This window comes from Centropristis striata, chromosome 1 (genome assembly GCF_030273125.1).
Source record: "Centropristis striata isolate RG_2023a ecotype Rhode Island chromosome 1, C.striata_1.0, whole genome shotgun sequence".
Lineage (NCBI taxonomy): Eukaryota > Metazoa > Chordata > Actinopteri > Perciformes > Serranidae > Centropristis > Centropristis striata.
The window spans coordinates 29,699,631-29,722,445 of NC_081517.1; the positions used below are offsets into that span (position 1 = coordinate 29,699,631).

Sequence of the window (22,815 nt, forward strand, 5' to 3'; positions counted from 1 at the left end):
AAAGTGTTAAAAATGAGGTGGATTAATGTCCATACATTTCATAGAAACACATTTTTATTCAATTCAATCAAACTTTACATGTCAGTCATTTTTACCGACTGCATGTCTCCATGTCTGTGAAAGATTCTATCATATTTTAATGTACCTCCTTTTAAATCTCCAGTAAAAGAGAATAACCTTAGGTTATAGTGCCCTTTCAGAATTGAAAACCTTGGTATTTCCATTTTACAAGGCCCTTCTGTTATCTTCAATCTTAAGAAACAGTACTGACCATCCTCAACAGTATGTAGTATCTTCGGTCAGCCATGATGACTTGTGCTGAAGTGGTTGGTTTGAGAAGGACTTTTACAGGCACAGGTGACTATTCACCAGGACACGTTGCCCACTGACGTAGAAATCCCCCCTTAAACAGAAAAATTATATTCCCTCTAGTTTTTTTTCCACACTGTGTCAACCACCCAGTTCATTTTCTATTACAGTATTAGAAAACTATTGTCCCTGCCAGAGGAAATGTAAAACGCTCCACTTCATCTGCACCAAAGCACTATTTTTTCTTTTCTTTTTGGAAGGTGAGACCTGATACAAAAACGTGAGGAACAGCAAAATTAAGAAACTCTAAGAATTCTTCTGAAACGGAAATGAACAAATTCCTATTTTGTTATAATAATGTCAATTTACAGCAGAACAACAAGTCCATACAATATTTTCTGCCATGTATCATTATCATTTTAAGAGAGTGAAAACATCAAATGAAGAATCAGGGATGCACTGACATGCTGGGACACAGAAGACAGACAGCATGAATAAGAAACACATCTAAATAAATAAAACAGTGAAGAACGGCAGACAAAACAAAGAAACAAATAAAAAGAAGGATGTCAGGGGTAAGAGACAAAAGGCGGAGAATGAGAAAGAAGAAAGAATAACAAAAAGAAAGACAGACAGAGACAAAGTGGAGCAGAGAGAGAAGAAAGGAATAGATTGGGTTGTTGTGCGAAGCTGCACTTGACTCTGTGATGTTCGCTGAGTTCTGACAGCTCCTCTAGTTCAGCACTCCCCTACCTGACACTTCAATACAGCCTACTGCTGGTCTATGAGCACCTCTGTGTGTGTTTGTGCATGTGCTTATGCATGTGCCTGTGAGTGTGTGAGTGTGAGAGAGATTGTTTGGAGATAATTCCTGGGAATTTCTGTGCCTACCTATAACTACATGTGTGTGTGTGTGCACGTGAGTGTGTATGCGAGCATTTTAACTGCCACCAAAACCTAATTCTGTTTCTTAATTCAAAGCAGAATCGAGTTGAACTGACACACACAGCAGGAGTAAGCGAGAGGAGGAGGATGTGTGTGTGTGTGTGTGTGACAGCAACTCCCCCTGTGGTGTGACCTAATTTAAAGTGGGGAGATGAACACAGCTCCACAGTGAGAAGCAGCCCCTGACAGGAAAAGAGAGACACACACACACGCTCGCGCACACACACACACACACACACACACACACACACATAAAGCAGAAATGAAAAAGAATGAACCAGACAGAGAGGAAGTTACCTTTACAGAGAGAGCGGGAAACCCAGTTGGTGCCTCTTTAAATTGCAAAATTCAAAACAGAAAGTAACAGCCCTTCCGAGCTATTTCTCACTCTGTATATCTGTTTGAGTGTGTGTGTGTGTGTGTGTGTGTGTGTGTGTGTGTGTGTGTGGTTTCTGTGACTCACTGGGTTGAGCAGCATGGTGAGAAATAACTCTCCCCCACGGATGCTTTTGTCCAGTTCTTTAGGTCCACCAGGGTATTCCTTATAGTAGATGTTGTGAGTAAACAAACCACACGTCTGGCGGGGCAGCACCTACACACACACACACATACATACAGATAAAAGGAGGAGTTGTTAGTATCCTTCATATGTTCAGCTTGTGGAGGAAGTGCAAAGGAACAAATTGTCAAGCAAGCAAAGTGTGGTTAACAGGTGCATCAAAATCAATGCAGCAGAACCTTTTATATTCCATGCATTCGTCTTCTTTGTCAAAAAACCTGCCTACATTACCCACAATGCAACTCAATTGCCGACAGTATGTTCAGAGACTTTGGCACAAATGTATTATAACAGGTGTTTTCTAATGCAGTACGGAAAGCAACCACTGGGCAACATTGGAAGCAAGGCTGAGCGGCGGCACCGTATCTGTGTCTTATTATACAACCATGGATTTGGGTGCATTATAGCTAATGTTGCCTCCAGGTGCTAGCATCCAGCAGAGATGAAGTGCGAGCTACAGAGTTCTCACTTCTTTATCACTCCACACCACCAGATTTTTTCATTTCAAACTTGTAGTATAAGAGCTCTAGCACATTTATTAGATTTGGTTTAGCTGCCCCTGAAGCCACAAAAGGCTTACTACAACTTTGTACATATGCAGTAGCACTCCCCACCACCTGTAAACACACTTTGATGTTCCCCTTTAAGTGGCAGGTGAAACCACTGTGATACAATGATTTGAGATTAAACAGGAAACTGTTCTGTGTGTTGGTGTTTTGAAAGTGCTGATCACGCAGCTATTTCAAAGACACAGCATGAACAAAGATGACTTAAAATACCAGAAATTATTAATCTAGCAGCATAAAAGATGACAGATGTAAGGATGAAATACACCGCATAGATTGAAGCTCGTCACACGGCAGATTGTAAATATGAGAAACGGACCGCAGGGCAGGTCAGGCACATTCTGATGTGCAGCGTCACCCAGCATATGGTAAAGTTACCTGTCGCAGTGGAGAAGCACAGGTGCCAAATCTACAGATGGTTGAAGTCACATAGAAAGTAATAGACACTTTTCACAGCTGGCATTTTGACTTGTGATAAGATAAAAAGCACAGGTGTAATTAAGGACATAAAAATGGCTCTGTTCCATTTTGGTGTTTGACTCTGGTATTGTGCATGCTGGCTCACTGGCATGGATCACGGGGACACTTAAATAGAATGGAGCCATCATTAAATGTTATTAGCACCACCAGCGCCTTTCCTGTAATGGCGGGTCAACATGGCTGCAGTAGAAATTTAACTCTTATGGACATAAGAGTCAAATTGCCAAAGGACATGGAGAGCCATCCAGCTAAGATTACTTCACTGCAGCGATAGAGGTGCTTCATTTTCATGCAGGTGTGTGAATTGCACTGGTGAAGTAAAGTCTTCCACAGGCACTATTCCCCACCTACACCTGTTTGGTATTTTGGTGTCTTGTTGTTTACTAAAGCGGCAGGAGACGATAATGGATTACTTTTAATCCCACCTCAAGCTGGTGCACCAAGCACCCTTGGCCACGAAACACCGTGGTGCCCTGTGTGAGTAACATACTCATGCTTTGATTTATGAAAGGAAGGTACCCACATGTCAAATACTCAGATTCCTTCATTGCTTCTAATAAATCTAACAGAGTTGTAGTTGAACAAGAATTCACCATAAAAAAAGACATTTTTATTCAACAGCAATGGCATATTGACGTGAGATGTTTTCGGCTTTATATTTTAACATCAGAATCATCAGCTTACCTCAACTGTAATACTAACAATTGTTAGAGATTTAACAAAGTATCCACTGTGTGTTAGAGAAAAGTATTGTAGCCGATGGAAATATATACTTAAACTTATCTCTGACAGTGTTTCCCAACCTTTTCTTTAAGAGCTAACCCTGCACCGCTATCAGATTCACTTTTCACAATATTTTCTCATTCAAATTTTACCATATACCATATAATATTGTTCCCGAATTGCTTTCATACAAATAAACTGTTTGTGTTTAGTAGAGTTTGGTCAAGTCTGCATTTGTTCTACTAGTGGCAGAAGCGAAACATTTTATGTTAGCTATTTCAACTATTTAACAATAACTCTAAGCTAACTATTTCAACTGCATATGTATTACTTTTAGTTATCTTTTTCAGTCATGTATCCCTTACTTCTAGTTAGTTAACTATATGAATTCATTATTTTTAGCTATTTTTCAAGCATTTACTTATAACTTTAAGCTAAGTGTTTTGCTAACTCTGACTTCTTGCTAGCTAGCTACTTTTCACACACTCAATTACAAAAAATGTAGTTGACAGCTGACTCAATATATGATAATAAACACATTGATATTTTGTTTTCTTGTCAAATTGTTGTTGTTTTTTTGTCTTTTGTTTTTTCAAATTAATTGAGCTAAGCCAAAATATTTCAATGAATCCCCTGGTAACTACATATCCCCTGAAATCCCCTCGGCTACAAGAAGCCCTGACTTGGAATCACTGATCTATGCTATTTATAAAAAAAAGGCAAAAATAATGTCCTCAACACAAGCATTAAGACGAACAGCGGGCTGGATCAAGTGTTAAACAGAGGATTAATTAATCTCTTTTTCATTAGGTCATTAAATGACTTAAATGAAGAGAGAGAAGAAGAAGGTCTTTATTGTGAACTCCTTGTGGAGCACTTCTCTGTGTGAAATAGAGAGTAAAGGCTGGAAGCGCAGATATTGGTTTATCTATAAAACACTGCAGTCGCTCACCCTCACACACACGAAAGAGAGAGAGAGCGAGAGAGAGAGAGAGAGAGGGAGAAGGCCACCAGAGCCACAGACACTCAGCACTATTTCACCAAACCAATTATCCACAGAGCTATAGCTCAAACTGATATAGTACATTTTAAAAAGAAATACTCACACACACACGTACACACACACACACGTACACACACTCAGACACAATCCCATATCTCAGTCTGATTTGTTCTGATACTGTGGGTCCAGTGGGTGGCTCTCAATCTGCTGACAGAGACACACAAACACCAATTTTACAGCCTTAAGACAACTTCCTGTCCTCCTCAGAGCAAACAAAGATGGAGCAAGGGGCAGAGGGGAAAGAGATTAATAGACCAAAATTGCAAGAGAAATTGGAAGTGAAAATATGTGAAAGGTGAGGGAAATGAGAAGGTTGAGAGTGATGTGCCAGTGTAACTTAATGAGAGGTCAGGAGGCGAGATTAATTATGAGAATCTAAAAGCTCAGCAGGTGATTTATGATTAAATGTGAAATTATTAAAATTTTTAATTCTGCACGCACAAAGCACCACAAAAAAAATCTTCTCAAAAGACTGTTATTCATCCATGAGCTAATTTCTGAGTTTGTTTTGTCTTTTTCCTAGTCTCCCTTTGCTATTTAGTCAGTGCAGCATGCAGTGTCTTGGGGCAACAGATGGACCTCTTCACAATGTTTATGCACTGCTTTCACATTGTTCCTGAGTCTCAATATACAGTATTTAATAATGGCTACGATACAATATCCACAGTTTCTATGGTGCAAAAATAGACATCACATTCAGAATTCAGAGTTTCTATTGACAAAACAGAGTATCAGTTGAACTCTTTAACCTATTGAAAACCATCTGCCTTACAGTTTTAGTGGTAGGGGAAGATTTAGGATTAGACCAAATTACATTTTGGTCACAGAAAACAGAAAAACTTTAATGCCAAAATGAATGAATGAAAAATGAATGTATGAAGCCTAATTTGAATGATAACATATTCTAGTTTCTGCAGCTGTGATTATTTAGCATGTGGCTAAAACGCAACCAAAACCACATAATTTGAAAAAAAAAACAACCCAACAACAGCATGATCTTCATCAACAGATGCTGTTTGCTTAGTTGTTACTGAATTTAATTTGAACTTTAGGCTGCATTTTTTTTATGAGCACATTTTGGTAATGTTGGTACGAAATTCTTTTTTTTTTAAATGGTTATTCTCAAAATAAATTGAATCTCTAGGCGTGGAAGAATATGATGGAATGAATATGATTCCCCTGCAAAATTAAGTTACTGCAGCAGTTGTGTGGTTGATACTATATGTTACACAGATTTAGTGTTAAATATAACCATTTTTGACCTCAAGAAATCATTTTAGAAAAGGTCAGAAAGCATTCCAATATACCATATTAAGACACCAAGACCTTGAGGAGCACTATTGCAAAAACGTATCGAATCACTCTGTTCTGGTAACGGCTGAGGAACCGCCTTATTGTCAATAAGCCATACATCCTCTGAATGCCGTAGGTCTCTACTTTGTGGTTGTAAAGTTTCATGAGGCTGTGTATCCTTGAGGTTATAAAAGGTCATTCTATACACACTAGTCCTTTTAAATAATACTGGATACCTCAGACCAGCAGTGGTAGCTAATTCTAATTCATAGACCTGAGGTCCAGCTGTACTTCCTAGAGGTCATTTCATCATAACCTTTTCCTGAGAGGATCAAATTACGACTGACTGAACTGTACAGGCTTTCCCGTGATCACCAGAGAAGGGCTGGGTGATAAGGCCAACATCTTCTATCCTAAGTTATTATTAAATTAAACTATATATATATATATATATTAAACTATAATTATTATTTCATATTTACATGGCCGTCCATAAAGGTGGAATAAAATACTTTTACCTCTTTCGATGAAATGATTGTGACAATGTGATTTATTCTTGACAGGTAAAGTGCATATATCTTCTCAATACTTTATAAATCAATCTCTTCCAAACATAAAATTATACAAAAAATATTCAAACTTTATGGGCAACCGTGTATATTATACATATCTAGATAAAAGATGTTTTCTGGTAATTCAATAAATAAATACTCTATAAATAGTATAGTAAAGTATTCACGCAGGGTTCAGAACATAAAACGCTGTCCAAATAATATAAATATTGACGTAACGCAGTTCAGCTGCCGCTTTTTTTCCAATATTGTAATAGAAACGATATGGAAAAATATATATACGATTGTTTTGACGATATTTTTTTATCAGAGCAAGGAAAATGGAAGCTCACTCTTAATGTGATCATCAACTTTCAACAACTGATCTGATTTGTATTGAAGTTTATGAAAACTATTGTTTGAAGTTTTATTTGAAAGACAATAAAAACAAAAGTTTCAAACACAATGTTTGTGAGAACAGCTCCATACATCATTAAGATTGATTTTTCGAGGGATTTCATTTTATTTCAGCCTCTATTTCCTCTTCAGCTTTTCTTCAAAAAGTTTTCTTTTTGTATAAAACAAAACCGAGTTGTTTTTTGCTCACAGTTTGTTTCTCCTATTTTCTGTCTTGCTTTGTGATGTATCATGTTGAATATGTATTTTTATTCAATGACTTGTTATCTAACTCAGTGATTCACAGATGCTTCACAATACCTTACTATTGATAATGTATAATAACACATTATAGCCTGTCAAAGTGTCTGCTTGTTATTGTATTGAAAGGACGTGGGATTAAGTGGCTGTCTTTTATGACACTGTGACAATATGTCAAGAAATAAAAGCAGACTTCAAGCACTGATTAGGAAATTGACATCACTGTCGGTTCAAATTGTTTGCTCAAGACACAAATACAGCAGAACAACACGGACTGGTAATTTTGGTGTCAGATGTGATTGGTTCTTTTGTCAATAAGAGAGCAGTTGTGCACGTTGACAAAGAGCCTGACTGACATGTGAATAAAGAGGAGGAGGGGAGACAGAGGGAGGGACAAAGACAACTTGCTTAGGTGGAATGGGCGACAGAAGTTTCATTCTATTGCTGTCTCGAACAGTGACTGATGAATTATTTATTGGGGCATGAAAGTGTAAAAATGCTCTCATTACTAGATCTTTATTCTATGATAAACATCCTGCACATATACAAATATAGACATGCACACAGATGCATACACACAGAGAATATAACCCCTTTAGCCGCCTTGGGAAGCCGTTAAATATTAAATCAGCATAGAGCCGTGGTGAGGCGAGGTCAAAGAATACATATCACACACACACACATGCACGCGTCTGCACAGAGGTTACACACCATGCACAGCCTCATTGATTTTCTGTTTAAGACCGCAAGAAACAATCAGAACACAATTTACTATTCAGCAAACACTTATTTGAACGAAGAGACAGTAGATAAAAACAGTTTTTCAAAGTAAGATAAAAGAATCCAAACAGACTCTTGTGACTAAATGATTCTGCATTCAAGCTTTGATGAAGCAACTCTAGGAATTTACAATTCACGGTTTTATTTTCAGGTGAATTAAGCTTTTTTTCTCCTTCCTGGCAGGCAAGGACACAATATAACATACTTTGAGTGTTAAGCTTAATTTATAACCTCTGCATGAGCAATGATCTGTTACTGTAAGAAGAAAAAAAACATGATAACATAGAGAAATTCTATTCATCATGTTTATCTGACTAACCTGTCTCACCTCTTTTTGTCAGAGAACACACACATCTGTTATTTGTCTGCCAGGCCAACACATTTTATAAAATGTGTCTACACACAGCAGCAGCAGCAGCAGGTACTTGTGTCTAGGGAACCACTGTGGAAAAGCAAGCTAAAGTATTACTATCTCCAGCCCTACAGAATGTTTTTTATTTACTTTTTAAGTCACATTTTTACAATAAACTTTTGAGAACTAGCCATTTACTATATATTTAAACTGCATGAAAGATTTCAGTCACCAGACATCTGGTTCTGAAGTTATCAGAGAAATAAGCAGAGCAAACGTTTGCAGCAGGTGTCCGCCAAACAGTGTCAGAAAAATACAGATTTAACTTGAAACTGCTTTATTCTGTGTTTCTATCGGTTTAACTCTCCAGGTCTGTTTGTTGTGGAGAGTATTGAGACCTCTGCTTATAATTCGGCTTCTGGTAAAAACCTCCTGAATGATGAACAATGAAGGAATCCAACCTGGGAGAAGCTGACTGCAGGAGCTACAGGCCACAGCTGGGCCATTGTGAAACTCTTTTGTTACTGTTTTGACTTAGAGAGCCCTCATGGCAGATTCTGACAGAATTCACATATTGTGCATTTAAATATTGATGTTGCTTCAAAGAAGGTACAAATTCTGAAATATGGATGCTTCACACACATCTCCAACCCAGCAACACAGAAAATGGATACATTTACCAGAATGTCACCATTTCATTATCCTACCAAATGTTTAATATGGTGTTTGTGATCATTTGCTTACCCTTTTGGACATATAATCAATTGAAAAAACATAATATTTAATGCCCAAACTGTCAAACTCTTGTTTTATTGTATATATAGAATTCTGAATTCTTCTCTTATTTACATTTCCCAATTTTTCTGAAATTAGGATTATAAAAATGCTGAATAATCATAGAGATGTTTTCTAGAAGTTGGAATAAATAATGTATTTTTTTACCTCTTTCCATGAAATGATTATGACTATGTGATTTATTCACATCAAGTGTATATTTTCTCAAAACGTTCTTCTAGACATATCACAATGAAAATGAAACCACAATTAATAGAGAATTGTGTCTGAAAACAAAGTTATTCCAACTTCATGGGTAACTGTGAAAAGACTGAAATCTATTTTGAAATTAGAATTAAAAATAGATATTCAATAATAAACGCCCAGTAGGTGGTGGAGAATGTGTTAATCATTTTTCCCGTTTGTGCAGAAACATGTCAATTAGTTAAAGTGCATTAATGGATGTGCATTTGGATGAGCACACACATTTGCACATGTGTGCATTTGCGCAGATCCTGAGGCACCCCTGAGGCGTTTCACAGAAATCTGATTAATTATGTCTCCTCACCATGATGTTGTTGTGGATGAAGCCCTTGCGGTAGCGAGCAGGTTTGAGGTGCGGGTACTCCTCAGTGCTGGTGACCTGGATGTTCCACACGCGTCTCCAAGCCTTGTACAGCTGCAGGTGAACCGGGTAGACGCCTGAGTGGTGAGGGGCCACGGCGTAGCCCATGTCCACCGGGATGCGGTGTTCCTGGAGGTGGAGGACATTCATAAGCAGGGACAGACACGTATGTGAGGGCTATATACATAAACAGAAGTTATAGCACATTTACAACTCTGACAAAGGACAAGGCGGGACATAAACACATGAGCCCAACAACCTGACCTTGTAGAAGAAGCGCGTGGTTTGTGTTGTGTTTGTTACGATGCTGGCCTTCAGGATGGAAATGAAAAAAAAATAGCTTGTGTGAGCATGTGTATGTGTGGGAGTGTGAGGGTGGATGGTTGCTGGGTGCATCTCGCAGACTGATGGTGTTGTCCTTCGCTCTGACACACACCTACACACACTGTCAAAGCTAAGCATCAGCGGTCAGGGGATGAGGGAGTGGAGTATGTATGTGTGTGTACAATAAAGGTGAGGGATCACACTTTATGATCACGTTCACCTTCAACACCATGAACCAGCCCCCCTCACTGCATTGTATGTGTGATATGGCGCTCCAATAGGGTCACACAAACCACCTTAACTCACTCACTCACTCACTCACATCCTAACAAAGCACAGGAAACAAAACAAAAGCGTTCGACCTTGTGGACTTCAGATTAAACAGGAAACATTAACAGGGCTCAGGTGTGCCCATCAAAATAAGTGCATCACTCCCCAACAGGGATGTTACATTTTGTTTGTTTTGTTTTGCTTTAGAAAATGAGTACATGATGGTACATTTTGCAAAGCATTCTTGTTCCAAAAGTACAGCCATTTTACCAACTCTGCATCTTAAATATGTTCATATGCAAGTGATTTGACTAAGCAATTATGTTCTGTAGAAAGTGTAATTCTACTTTATGTTGTACACATATGCCGAGCATTCAGTGTCAATGTATTTCATGTGCATCCCCTACAGCATTGGCTTGTGGAAATTAAAACACATTTTAGACCTTAACAACAGATAAGACACAGTACAGGAAAAGTGATTTACAGTGTCTTTGAAAAGTAATGCACTATAATTTGTACATAACTAATCATCATCTTATAATCATAAGCAAGGAGGAAGCTTATAATGATGCATGTTGGCGTGTTAGACTGTGGTATAAAGAAGGACAAAGTCCACGTATGGAGGATATTGAGGTTGATGGACTGGTAGAGACCAGTATTCATGCCCCCTTTGAAACCAAAAGTAACTGTTGCTGTTTTCTTTGTTTTAATTCATATTCCTGAGTTAACTTCAGTATTTAACTACATCACATTCTACATCACTTTCTACGTCATGTACATATTAAGCAGCTACTTACGGAAGTAGATGCTTTTATTTTATTTTTTTATTCTAACCAAGTATTGTTGGTGCCTAAACATGTTTAAAATTGCAACCGTATCACAATGTTAAATTGTCGTATATTAGAAACTGTTGTGCATATGTGCATATGGTTAGAACGCTTCGACCTGCAAACATCACGTCTGCAATCTGCTGCAGCAACAAAAAAACAATTACTAAGTGCAACAGACGTCCTTGAAGAAAATGCAATCATGGGAAGGGAGCATGATTAAAAGGACACACAAGAAGAAGAAAGCAGCAAGGAAATAGACAGCTGCAAGAAATGAGTGTGTGTGTGTGTGTGTGTGTGTGTGTGTGTGTGTGTGTGTGTGTGTGTGTGTGTGTGCGTGTGCATCCTTCTCACCAGAGCAAACTCCTTGTTGAGGACCATCTGCTCCAGCAGTGAGGACTCGTTGTGAAAGAGGTGAGGCTGCATGTGGCTCCACATGTGGGGAAACCACCAGAACTCATCCACATACTTCAACAGTAAATCGTCGCCCTCGTCCTCTTCCACCGTCCCTGTACACATTTAAAAAAGCGCACACATTCATACAAGGACAAAAGGACAGAGAATATCATGTACAAATGGAAGCTTCATGCAGATTCAGAGCACATTAAGGATTGCTGCTGTGTTCAAGTTCTTGCTGGTAAGGTAAGGTTAGCGTATCACCAGGCAACAGGGTTGTGATAAGGCCGTGTTGCTAAATAAGGTGGTGGTCTGATGCCATGGTGATTAAAAGTCATGCTATAGCAATAACAGATGCTACGGTAATAACAAATTCTATTTTGTATCAGATTTCTTCTAATTACTGGATAATTATGCACAGTCCCACGTCTATATTTAGTTTCCACTGTATCGTAATAATTTGTTCTCTTGCTGCAGATTCAGATATGTTAACAAGAAAATCAATAAAAGCTGTCCTTGGAAAAACAGAGCTTAGAATGCACAACAGATCATCAAAAAATATGTTTGTATGAATATTACTCCATAACTAATAAAGCTTTAGAAACTGTGTGGGATTGGTTACTCTGAAAGCTCATCTTTTTTTTCTTTTTCTTTTTTTTCAGTCTTTTTTTAATTTTATTTAGTATTTTAGTTCCTACTTTAAGTGTAATATATATATATATATTGGGTGATTTACTGCAAGGCACATATATAAATCAAATAATGCCAGCCTTAGATTTCCTTTTAGTAAAACATTTATAATACACAAATACAATATATGACCTCTCAAAGAAAGTAATTGTTATTTATCTTATATCTCAGGAAAAAGTGAGCTGATAGATACATTGTGTTCTATGCTGTTAAAGTTTATGTAGAAATCTTTGTTTAAAAATTATTGATTCTGTGAAACATCCACATAAAAATAAACTACTCTGACCCAGACTAGACGAGTAGCATCTCGACATAAAATGTAAAGATCATGTCTTTTCTTAAATGTTGGACGGAAAGGAGATAAACACTACACACCTGTGTGGTAGAACTTCCCAGAGAATCCCAGGTTGAAGGTAAAGTTGGAGATCTGAGAACGCAGCTGTTTCTGAGTATCAAGTAGAGCCTTGATAGATAGATAGATAGATAGATAGATAGATAGATAGATAGATAGATAGATAGATAGATAGATAGATAGATAGATAGATAGATAGATAGATAGATAGATAGATAGATAGATAGATAGATAGATAGATAGATAGATGAAACAAACATTAGTGACAGAATCACATCCCTACGGTGCACAGAATATGAAGTTCGTCTTTAGAATATTCGATTCGATATCGATTCAATAATAAGTAGAATTACACAAACAATTAATCAGAGTACCTATTGATCATTTTCAAATAATTATTTATTTTCATGCCCATATGAACAGCCATGGTATAATTCATAGCATTGTTGAGCAATAAACACATCTGAAAATAAAGCATTAGTACAATAATACTGAAAACGGACTACAAAAGTAAAAAAAAAAAATTACAGTACTGTATTAACATTCAAGTAAAGTGCATGTAAACTTAAATTATATTTATTTTCTTTTGGCAATTGTGATATAACTCACATAACATTTTTGAGCAATAAAATAACTGAAAATAAAGCATTAGCACAAGAAGATTAGAAGAGCAGGGTCTTTTTTCACCCCTGAAAACAGCCTGGCTACCGATTGGATAGATCGCTAAGCGGGATGTGACGTAGTACTCTACACGACAACAACACTTTGTATAAGCCGCCAAAGCAGTGTTCCCAACTTAGCTAATTTTTGCTAAATTTAGCGAGTATTTATCAAGAAAGCGACTGGAGATAAATCCAGCGACTCCTTCTTACTCTTCTTAACAAACCGCTAACGAGCCAGAGGCCGGCTTGTTAAGAAGAGCGGCAGTTAGCTACAGTTAGCTCTGTAGCAGTACAGTGTGTATGTGCTGCTGCTGTAGGAGGTGTTCACTTAGCGATCTCTGTTTGTTTACAACAAGCACCGGACACTGTGCACAGTTTGCGATGTCGTTAATTCACAATCACTATGTTTATGATCTCCGCAGACTGTTTATAATTAGCCATGCTGCTTTCAGTTGCTGACGTTGTGCACAGTTAGACTACAAAAGTTCACGGCGCCCCCACTGGCCAGGAGGTTGAATCGATTCAGAGGATTTAATGAATCAATATTGAATTGGGAAAAATATATATTGCAATGCATTGATGAATCAATATTTTTACCCACCCCTAGTAAAATTCCTGTTTATGTCTATGGAGTCTGATAGCTTTGAAGAGAGCGTAGATTAATGTTTCATTTCCTGCTCGTCAACTCAAACAGGGCTGTCTGGCGGCAAGGTCAAGCAGTGAAAATATTCTGAATATAGCACATTGACACATTAAAGTGACATACATTTTTTTTTACCTGGTCCTTTTTTAAGATGGCTAAAATTGGGTTTGGCTGCTTACCCCATTTTTAACATTACCTAGCTTATGTGTCGGCCTCCTGCCTACTTGTTCAGGCTATGTAATGCACTAACTATGTTCTGGTCCCTCATACAACCCCACGTCGATCTGAATTAGCCCTCTATGACCATTAATATCATTAATTAATAATTATCCCTGAAATCCTGTTCCTCAGAGAACTATAATGATGGCTGCATGTACTCATCAGAGTTTATCCTATGTATTGAAAATGGCATTCGCCAACATGCTGCAACAGTGTGTTTCATCACTGTGTTCTGTTTTATATGTGTGTCTAAGTGTTCCAGTGGCTGTCCTTAAAGTTACCTCAGTCTCCCATTTCAATACTTGAATCAGGATTTTCTCCACTTATTTAATGACTTCATTAGTTTACTGGCCTTTAAACAAAGACTCTGTAATGAGTGTTAACTAAAGAGAGTTGCACATTCGCACACACAGTCACACACACCGACAGTAATGCGAGTTAATGAAGGTCAGTGCATTAGTAGCCTCTGGAGGGTGGACTAATAACCCCCGCACACACTCCTCCCTTCTCATCATTCTCTCCATCCATCCCTAACACTACCAAGTAAAACCCTGCCCCCCCCCCCCCCCCACACTCCTCTGCTGCTGCCTTCTTTCTTTCTTTCTTTCTTTCTGATTCTCCCTCTATTCTTCTATCTTCCCACTTCTGAGAACCTGCAGTCGCCTCTCTGCCCCCCTTCCCCATTTGTCTTCCACCCCCCCACCCTTCTCCGAACCTCCATCTCTCCCTCGCTTGCTCCGTGAAAATGTCACATTCTCAGGAGACGGGGCTGCTCTAATTTGAAAGGAAGGCTGAAGCAGCATGGAGGAAAGATCGCTCTCTCTCCCTTTTTATATTACGCTCTCCCCTTGCTCCGTCTCTTGCACTCTCCCACCTCGTCTTCTTGCTATCGTTGCACTTCTCACCGTTTGCTCCCTTCCCACAAATATTTTGTTTATTTATGAAACTCTTATAATTCCCCGTATCCTTCAGTCTCCTGGGTCTTTCTGTTGGACTACGTGTCACATCTCTATTACCAATCTTTGTCATGTTGCTTTTAATCGATCCCCAGGAACCCTGCCTGATTTATGAGACCTGAGCAGCTGATGTCAGAGCAAGGAATCGGTTCCAGGCACTCTCTCTCTTTTCACCCTCTCTCCTCTGCGTGTGTGTGTGTCCCAAACTAACAAATATACAGACACATGCACACAGTGTCTTCATTAGCTCTAATCTAATGGTGTTGAAGATGGCTGCATGCTGACAGATGTGCACAGCTCCCTAATCTGATCCCCTGTCTCCTCTGTTATGACATCCTCTACATCTTACACACACACATACACACACACACACACACACACACACACACACACACACTGCCTATCCACACACAGGCAAATGTGTGGCTACAAAGATATAAGTATTAAATTAAGTTTGTAGCTGAGTGCTTTGCATTGTAACTCAATATACACTCCCCGATGCACTTGGTCGAAATGCATTATTAACGCATGTGTTGGTATCTGAGAATCAGCGTAGGTGTGTGTCCAAGTGTGCAGTTTATTAGTTTAAACACCTCATTTGTATTCTGCTACCTAACATCCATAGCAGAAGACAGAAGAGCAACGCAAATTACACTTTTTTGGTGATACTCAGAGCCACAAATGACCCGAAAAGGTGCATTTGCATGTTGTATTCCTCTCACTATCACAGTGAACATTTCATCACCTTTATTTCTTACTTTTTTTTTTTTTTTTTACTTTTTTATTATTTTTCAGTGTTCAGTCACGCCAGTGCGAGCAGAGAACCATTTTTAAAGCTCTTATTGCTGACAAATCCAGAACACGGAAAAGCAAACATTAAAGGGGCAATGTGAACTTGACCAATTCTTACATTGAAGAAGTTGTTGTTGCTCAGCAGCCAACTCTCAAATCTTACAGAGAGAACACACAAACAAGGAGAGTTTTCAAAACACTCTCTGTTCACAACCGCAGCTCTGATTATGAAACTTTCACAGGCAACAAATTGCTCACAGTGATGGATCAGCTTTCTCAAAGTGAGTTTCAGGTCGCTGCAAAGTGGTTTTCAAACCATTCCAGAGATGTGTTATGTCATAGGCTACACTTTGAAGATAAACTTTAGAGTTTACTGGTTCCATTTCAGTTTGAGTGACAAGTATAATGCCAGGGGAGACACCACTGACAAGTAACATAATGTAAAATAATAAAAAAAAAGGGTTTTATTTCTCAACATTTACAAACCGTTTGATTTTTTCTTCTTCTATAATGCCCCTCTAGTGAAGCCTCAGAAACATATTGTGCGACCTCATGATCACGACATGAAATTTGTGCATTATATTTTAATAATCTTCGGTCCTTTTAATAGCTTACTTTGAAAGCATGTTGAACTGCCCATCCCTAATAATCACCTTTCAAGTTAGGAATGACAACTTGTGGAAAGCTATTGGTTGCATGGCAACTAGTGGCACCTCACAAGTGTCACTGGAAATGTGCAGCGCAACACAACACCACAGAAACACAATGTTTTCACCATCATATTGGACGTCATCGTAATATACATTATGCATTACTCACAATAGTGAGTTATCAGTGGCTTTTTTTTGTTGTAAGTTTTGTAACGTATTAGAGTACAATAAGCTTAGAACACAACTACTTTGTTGTTGGCATGATATTGTTAAAGCAAATATGGGGATGATGGCATGGCACCCATTTCAAAGTCTCTATTGGACACATTCATAGTGTCTTTCTTGGTTGTTCGCATGAAAAGGGACATAAATAGCTGTGTAAGGAATTTCAAAAAAAGCTAGAGAGAGAACTTCACCTCCACACATCTGGCCAATCACTGCAAGAAGTGAGTGTGAATGTCAGATTGTCAGAAAGGTGTCGGGGGGAGCGGCATCATGGCACTCAACCAATTGACAAGCAGTTCTGTAAAAGTGTGAAAAAATAGTTTGGATTTTTGGAAGTGGGATTGTATTAGGTACCTCTCCAAAGTCAGTGTTTCCGCCTCTTTGACTTTTCGCCTTCAGTCTGAACATGCCGTTCCAGAGGCGTGATGGGGGTAGCAAGTGATCCCGGCTCTGTACCACCTTCAGAGGTAGTAACAGAGGCGTTAAGTAGCATGACCATTAGAGGTGAGATCAATGTGAACCGACTGAGCCAGCAAGACAGAAAATATGTGACATTATTTATGTGACCAACACTAATAAGAAAGGAAGTGGACCGTATCATCTGAAACATGCCACTAACTTGTGTCCGACAGTAATCAAAATAATTTTAAGCAAGTGCAGAACAACTTTGCTTGAGTGTAGAATCTCTACATCAAAAAAACAGCATGACGGGCAGTTCTTCCACCGTTATTGTTTTGAATTCACTTGTCGCTGCTGTCGCTTATTTTACACATACTGCAGCTGCTCTATTACATGACAGGACTACTTAATTCCACAATGCTGGATTGCAATGTGAACGAACGCCAATATTCTGCTGTTGCGGAATCAGTATAAATGAAAAAATCGTTGCATTTTTGCGGAAACACAGTATGAAAGGGGCGTGTGGAAGATTAGCAATGTACTGCTGAGGATGGTGCCAGCAGCAAAACATATTTTAGCCACCTTTAAAAAGTCCAACCTAAATGAAAATCAATATCAGTTTAAGTGTATGCTATATTTAGAATATTCTCACCGCTTTACTTTGACGTCAGACAGAGAACTGGAGCTGTTATATCCATCTATGCTCTCTTCAAAGCAACCGCTCTCCTTATACAAAAACATTAATTTTACCTGGTAGAACACTGGACTTGCTGGTGTGAATTTGGTGTTTTAAAGGATTAATTTGGATTCACAGAATAATGTGACGGTTTGTTACCACAGGAGTGAACAAAAATTATAAATCAGAAACATTGTGCTGTTCAATTTGAGGCAGTTTACTGTCCTCAAACAAAGATGTGAGTGTTGTTCTCAGAAAGCCTATTTTCAACAACAAGAGAGCCAAGGGAGCACTACTGTTGATCATCATGAGGAGGCAGAACTGTGTGTACAAACTATGCCCAGTAATAAAAAGGGAATGCACTTCTTGGACAGAAACACTTACACTGAGCGTATGACAAAACCCTAACTCTGGTTCTGAGGGACAATGAAGGCCCTTTCTGCTGTTTTTCGGAGGGTAACGGCAGCAGATCCGGGAGAATGAAGGACTTTGAGCAATATGGAGCCAATCTGTCCACTGGATACTGAGCTCAAAGCTGGAGATGGTTTTAAAATGGGCCATAAGAGATACTTTATAAGAAAGAAGGGGGGATTTGGATTAGCAGGAGGTGGGACTATGTAGCATGTGAGAGATCTTGACAATCCTAGTGATGAAGGTAAACACACAAATGGATTAGCGGTTAGCGATAGCCCTCATTTCTGTGCCCAATCCCACAGCTGCCTAACACAGCTAGTGTCAGAAGCAATGCCAGTTTGTTTCTGTGTATGAGAGAGCGACAGTGTGTGTGTGTGTGTGTGTGTGTGTGTGTGTGTGTATGTGTGTGTGTGTGTGTGTGTGTGTGTGTGTGTGTGTGTGTGTGTGTGTGTGTATGTGTGTGTGTGTGTGTGTGTGTGTGTGTGTGTGTTTGTGTGTTCTCGAACGAGTGTGTGGTAAGCACTAGAAGAGGTGCCAGCTAGATGTTGGGGTTCAAACAGATGGGAGACAGGCATCTGGACAGCTGGCATTCACTGCCTTTCACAAACCCTTTACACCAACCACCTCCCCACCATATCCCCATTCTGTCATTCTCGCCTTTGCACTGTTTCTTCTCTTTTCTTTTTCACAGCCTGAAGCCTGGCTGGGAGATCTAAAAAAAACAAAAGTAATTATAAAATAACTTTGCGAGTGAGATTTTATGCACAACCAGATGTGAAGGTGTGTCGAGAGGAAAAGGAAAATTAAGAGTTTAATTCCTGTGCGAAGCAGGTCAAAGTTCATGATTCATCTACATGAGTGTGTTTGCGTCTAGGTGTGTGTATTTTTGCGTGTAATGCGAACACTAGACCAGCAAATTTAAGTGGGTCAGGCATCTTTATTTGATGAGCAGGAAGAGCACTTTACCAGTTAATGCCAGTCTTCCTTTTGCTTACTCTTCCCTTCTGTCTCACTTCCAGTCTCGCTTGTCAGATTCAAGTCAGTGTAGCGTTTTTTATTGGAGCATTTTACAAAATCATCTATTCACTTGCATTTACGGATCCAAGGTACTTGTGATTGCTTTGGCATCGCTATACTTACACTAAATTCTACTTGGCAGCTCCTGAAGGATTTTGAGTTTCAGTGATTGCTGTGACCGCAAAACCTGCCTCATTTTGTGGGAGAAAATGCATGGCACGCTGCCACTTTCTCAGAGTTAATTTGGAGTAAAAACAAGAGCACTGACGAAAAAAAATTAATTATACCTAAAAAGTTATTAAGATAATTCTCTTGTTGACAGATCCTTTTATTACAATGACACTGTCATGACTGTCATTTTTGTACTCTATGTTAAAAATGACAACCCCTGATACATAAACATGTATCAGCCTTTTTTCTAGATAATAGTGTAACTGTTAAAGTTCGCTGTCCCCGAAGGGCTTACTTTGATCATTTCACTTGTCCAGATCAGGGGGAGCGACTGAGAGCAGATGTCAGGACGCATCATGCTGGAAGCAATATCTTTCCCCTTTCTGCTGTCTTATATGTCATATCTCCTTTTCTCCCTTTGCCACCTGCAACTTTGTCACTTTAAAACCCATTGAGGTCTATCACCTAAGATTCCTTTGCACGGCTTTGCCCCGTTTTTAAATGAATAACATCGGCTGAAAAAAAAAAAAGTAATTTGTACGCCTCATGTAACAAAGGAGAAAAAACAGTCTCCTTTTCTCCCATTTCCTCGTCTGCCTCCAGTAGTTTTCAAATCTTTTCTCCACTGTTTGTCTTTTATTCATTACTTATGTAATAGCACTTGGCAAAGTAATAAACGGATATGGAATGAGCTCAGTTCCATTGACTTAAGTGGCATTGTATGCATCATACTTAATTAGTCTAAAGATTAACTCCAAGTGGGACTGCTCAGTAAATTACGGGCTGTTATGCCAAAAATTTCATTGAAGTCTGAAAATTGGCCATTTTGTGAAATTTCTTTTTCTTTTTTTTTTTGGTTTCCAGTGTTATGCCAGATTTTATTGCCAGACCAAAGTGATCATGAGGACAGAATAAACTCTTTAGCCTAGACGTGTATATATTTACTTACTTTCAAAGTCTCTACCCTATAATTACAATTATTTAACTTACTTACACCACTTATTATTTAATTATATTTTTCTATCATTGCACTTTATGTTTGTTTTTCGCACTATATGTTTGACCCTGTTTTTGTATCTTATTGTGTGCACCTGAAATTCATTCCTTCATTGTTTTGTTTTACACCAGGACCAGGGAAACACAATTCTACTCCTCTATGCAATAAACTACAATGTATATAGATGGATAAAAATACATTTGGGCTTGGAGATTATTCAAACTTTATTATCAATTATAATTTTGGCTTCCAATAATAACAATTGAAATAAATTGACAATTGTGCCACATTTTGCTCCCTTTTCCTTTATAACGGTGTGCTTTCATCTGCTCAATACATGTTTTATAGTTTTCAGCAGGTTTTGGAAATACACTAATGTTGTAGCATAGCCATTTTTTTTATTGTTATTTCAACTACTATATATTATAATTGTATTATTTGATTTATACATCTAAGTTATACAATTAGTATTTTATTTGTTTTTCAATGGAATTTTATTTTTTTAAATTGGATAAATGCACTGTTAAGGGGACACCTTTCTGCTTCACTCCAATAAATACAGGACGCAAAAAATAATTGCAGTCATGATGCTTGCCCTCATCAAGCAGCCTTGCGATAAAATGTCTCATTATCTGTTTAACTCAGATTTCAAAGAAGTTGGGATGTTGTGTAAAACATAAATAAAAACATAATGTCTAAAATTCAGAATTTTCTACAAAAGTGAATCAGTTTGAGCATTAACCTGTTAAAACCCACCTGCCTGAGTAGGTTTATGGGTCGGGGAATATTTCGGGTTAGACCAGCACAGACAGAAGAACTGTAAAGCCAAAATACATGTATGAGGCCTTTTTTGAAAAATAACTTGTTCTAGTTTCTTGTGGCTAAAACCCAACGGAAACTACATAATTTAAATTTAAAAAAAGTTTTGTGGTTACCCCACCCTTACCTGAGGATGGGCAGATGGGTTTTAAGAGCTTAAATATATTGTCTTTGAATAGTTTTCAATTGATAAGCAAATTATCACAATCTGATTTAATTAAGTTTAAGATGTAAAAAAAAACACGTTAAGTTTTTAGGTTTATATGGAGGATAACAACCTTCCAGTTCTATAAGGTGTTTGAACAGAATTCCTGCTCCGTCCTTAAGGCCTGATGGTACTTTATGGCTTATAAGGACTCATGAAAGTAGTAATTATTTGACTTGCCACATTAAACAAAGCAATGAAAGTGCAACAGCTGCCCCAGTGGCTCTTTGGAAACTGCATGTTTTAGTCTTATTTACCCAATTATTCCTTTTCAAGAGTACAAGAGACTGATTGCAGCAACATAAATGTGAAAAATTCTGACAGTCCATTACTGGACACTTACTAACCTGCACCTACAAATGGAGAATGGAACAGAAATGCATAAAAATGCTATATACCTGAGCCAATATCCAAGATCATGTTCTCTGTGTGTGTGTGTTCACATGTGTGTGCGTCCCCTCTACTTAGATGACACCTCTTCACAAAGCACCTTGGGCAGGGAAAGAGTGGGAACGAGCTGAGAGAGAGGTTTAGGGAGGAATACAAATATGCCGGAGATAGTGATCAATGACTGGGGCGGGGAGGGGGGTGAGGAAGAAGGTGAGTGAAGGAGGAGAAGGAGGAAGGGGAGAAAGGAGGAGGTGATAAAGTGGGATCTGAAGATGAGAATTGGACACCTCCCTAACGACCACTCTGAGGCAGACAAGAGGAGAAAACCTGCAGGCATGAATTAAAAAACACAAGTACCGGCACGTGCAAATCATTGATGGGAGTTTTTGACTGGCATCATCCCTCATTTTGAGAAATGTCATCCATGGGGTGCCTCCCTGTGAATCATTTTAATAGAGGAAATACAGCTGTGTGTGTGAGTGTGTGTGCAGACAGGAGGGGGTGTAGGTATTGTTTGTCACCAGATGAACTCGTGGGGTGAGACTAATGAAGAGTGCAGAGAGAAGGAGGGAGGCATTTTAATTGGCCTCTCTCTTTCTCTGTCTCAGTCCCCTCTCTTCTTCTCTCGGGGAGAGCAGGAGATTGAATGTTGGCTTTACAGAGGTAAGATGGGATTTCTAACATTGGCACTACTCATGCCTTGTCCTACTAATTGGTCAATAACACATCCTGGTAGATACTTTGATGCAGTGTTAGACAGAAGCTGTTTTTGAAACACTGGGGACAAGATGTGATTTGCATTTTCACATGATTTGTGTGTCATTCCTAATGATTCACCGCCATATATTTGTCTAGTAGCGGATGTTTGCTTATTACAAAATTATTTCTGTAGTGCAAGAATATTTATAAAAAGACTATGTTACTCTTAGATGTCTTAAAGTAAGGATGAAACCAAGGAAGAAATGACTACTCAAATGTAGATTTTCTTGAATAAGCCTGTTTTATAATGTCATCATGACCATCAGTCAGTCTCTTCCGAACCCG

General features: G+C 38.6%; 1 protein-coding gene across 3 annotated transcripts in view; it reads right to left on the minus strand.

The window, feature by feature from the left end:
• ndst3 (N-deacetylase/N-sulfotransferase (heparan glucosaminyl) 3) overlaps positions 1–22,815 on the minus strand; it is a 49,577-nt gene that overhangs the window by 21,018 nt on the left and 5,744 nt on the right. For all 3 annotated transcript variants that reach the window (XM_059337528.1, XM_059337545.1, XM_059337537.1), the window contains exons 3-6: positions 12,560–12,647; positions 11,453–11,607; positions 9,621–9,806; positions 1,718–1,846 (exon numbers count right to left, since the gene is read on the minus strand). In XM_059337528.1, the coding sequence (XP_059193511.1) occupies positions 1,718–1,846; positions 9,621–9,806; positions 11,453–11,607; positions 12,560–12,647 (558 nt within the window). The remainder of the gene's footprint in view (positions 1–1,717; positions 1,847–9,620; positions 9,807–11,452; positions 11,608–12,559; positions 12,648–22,815) is intronic.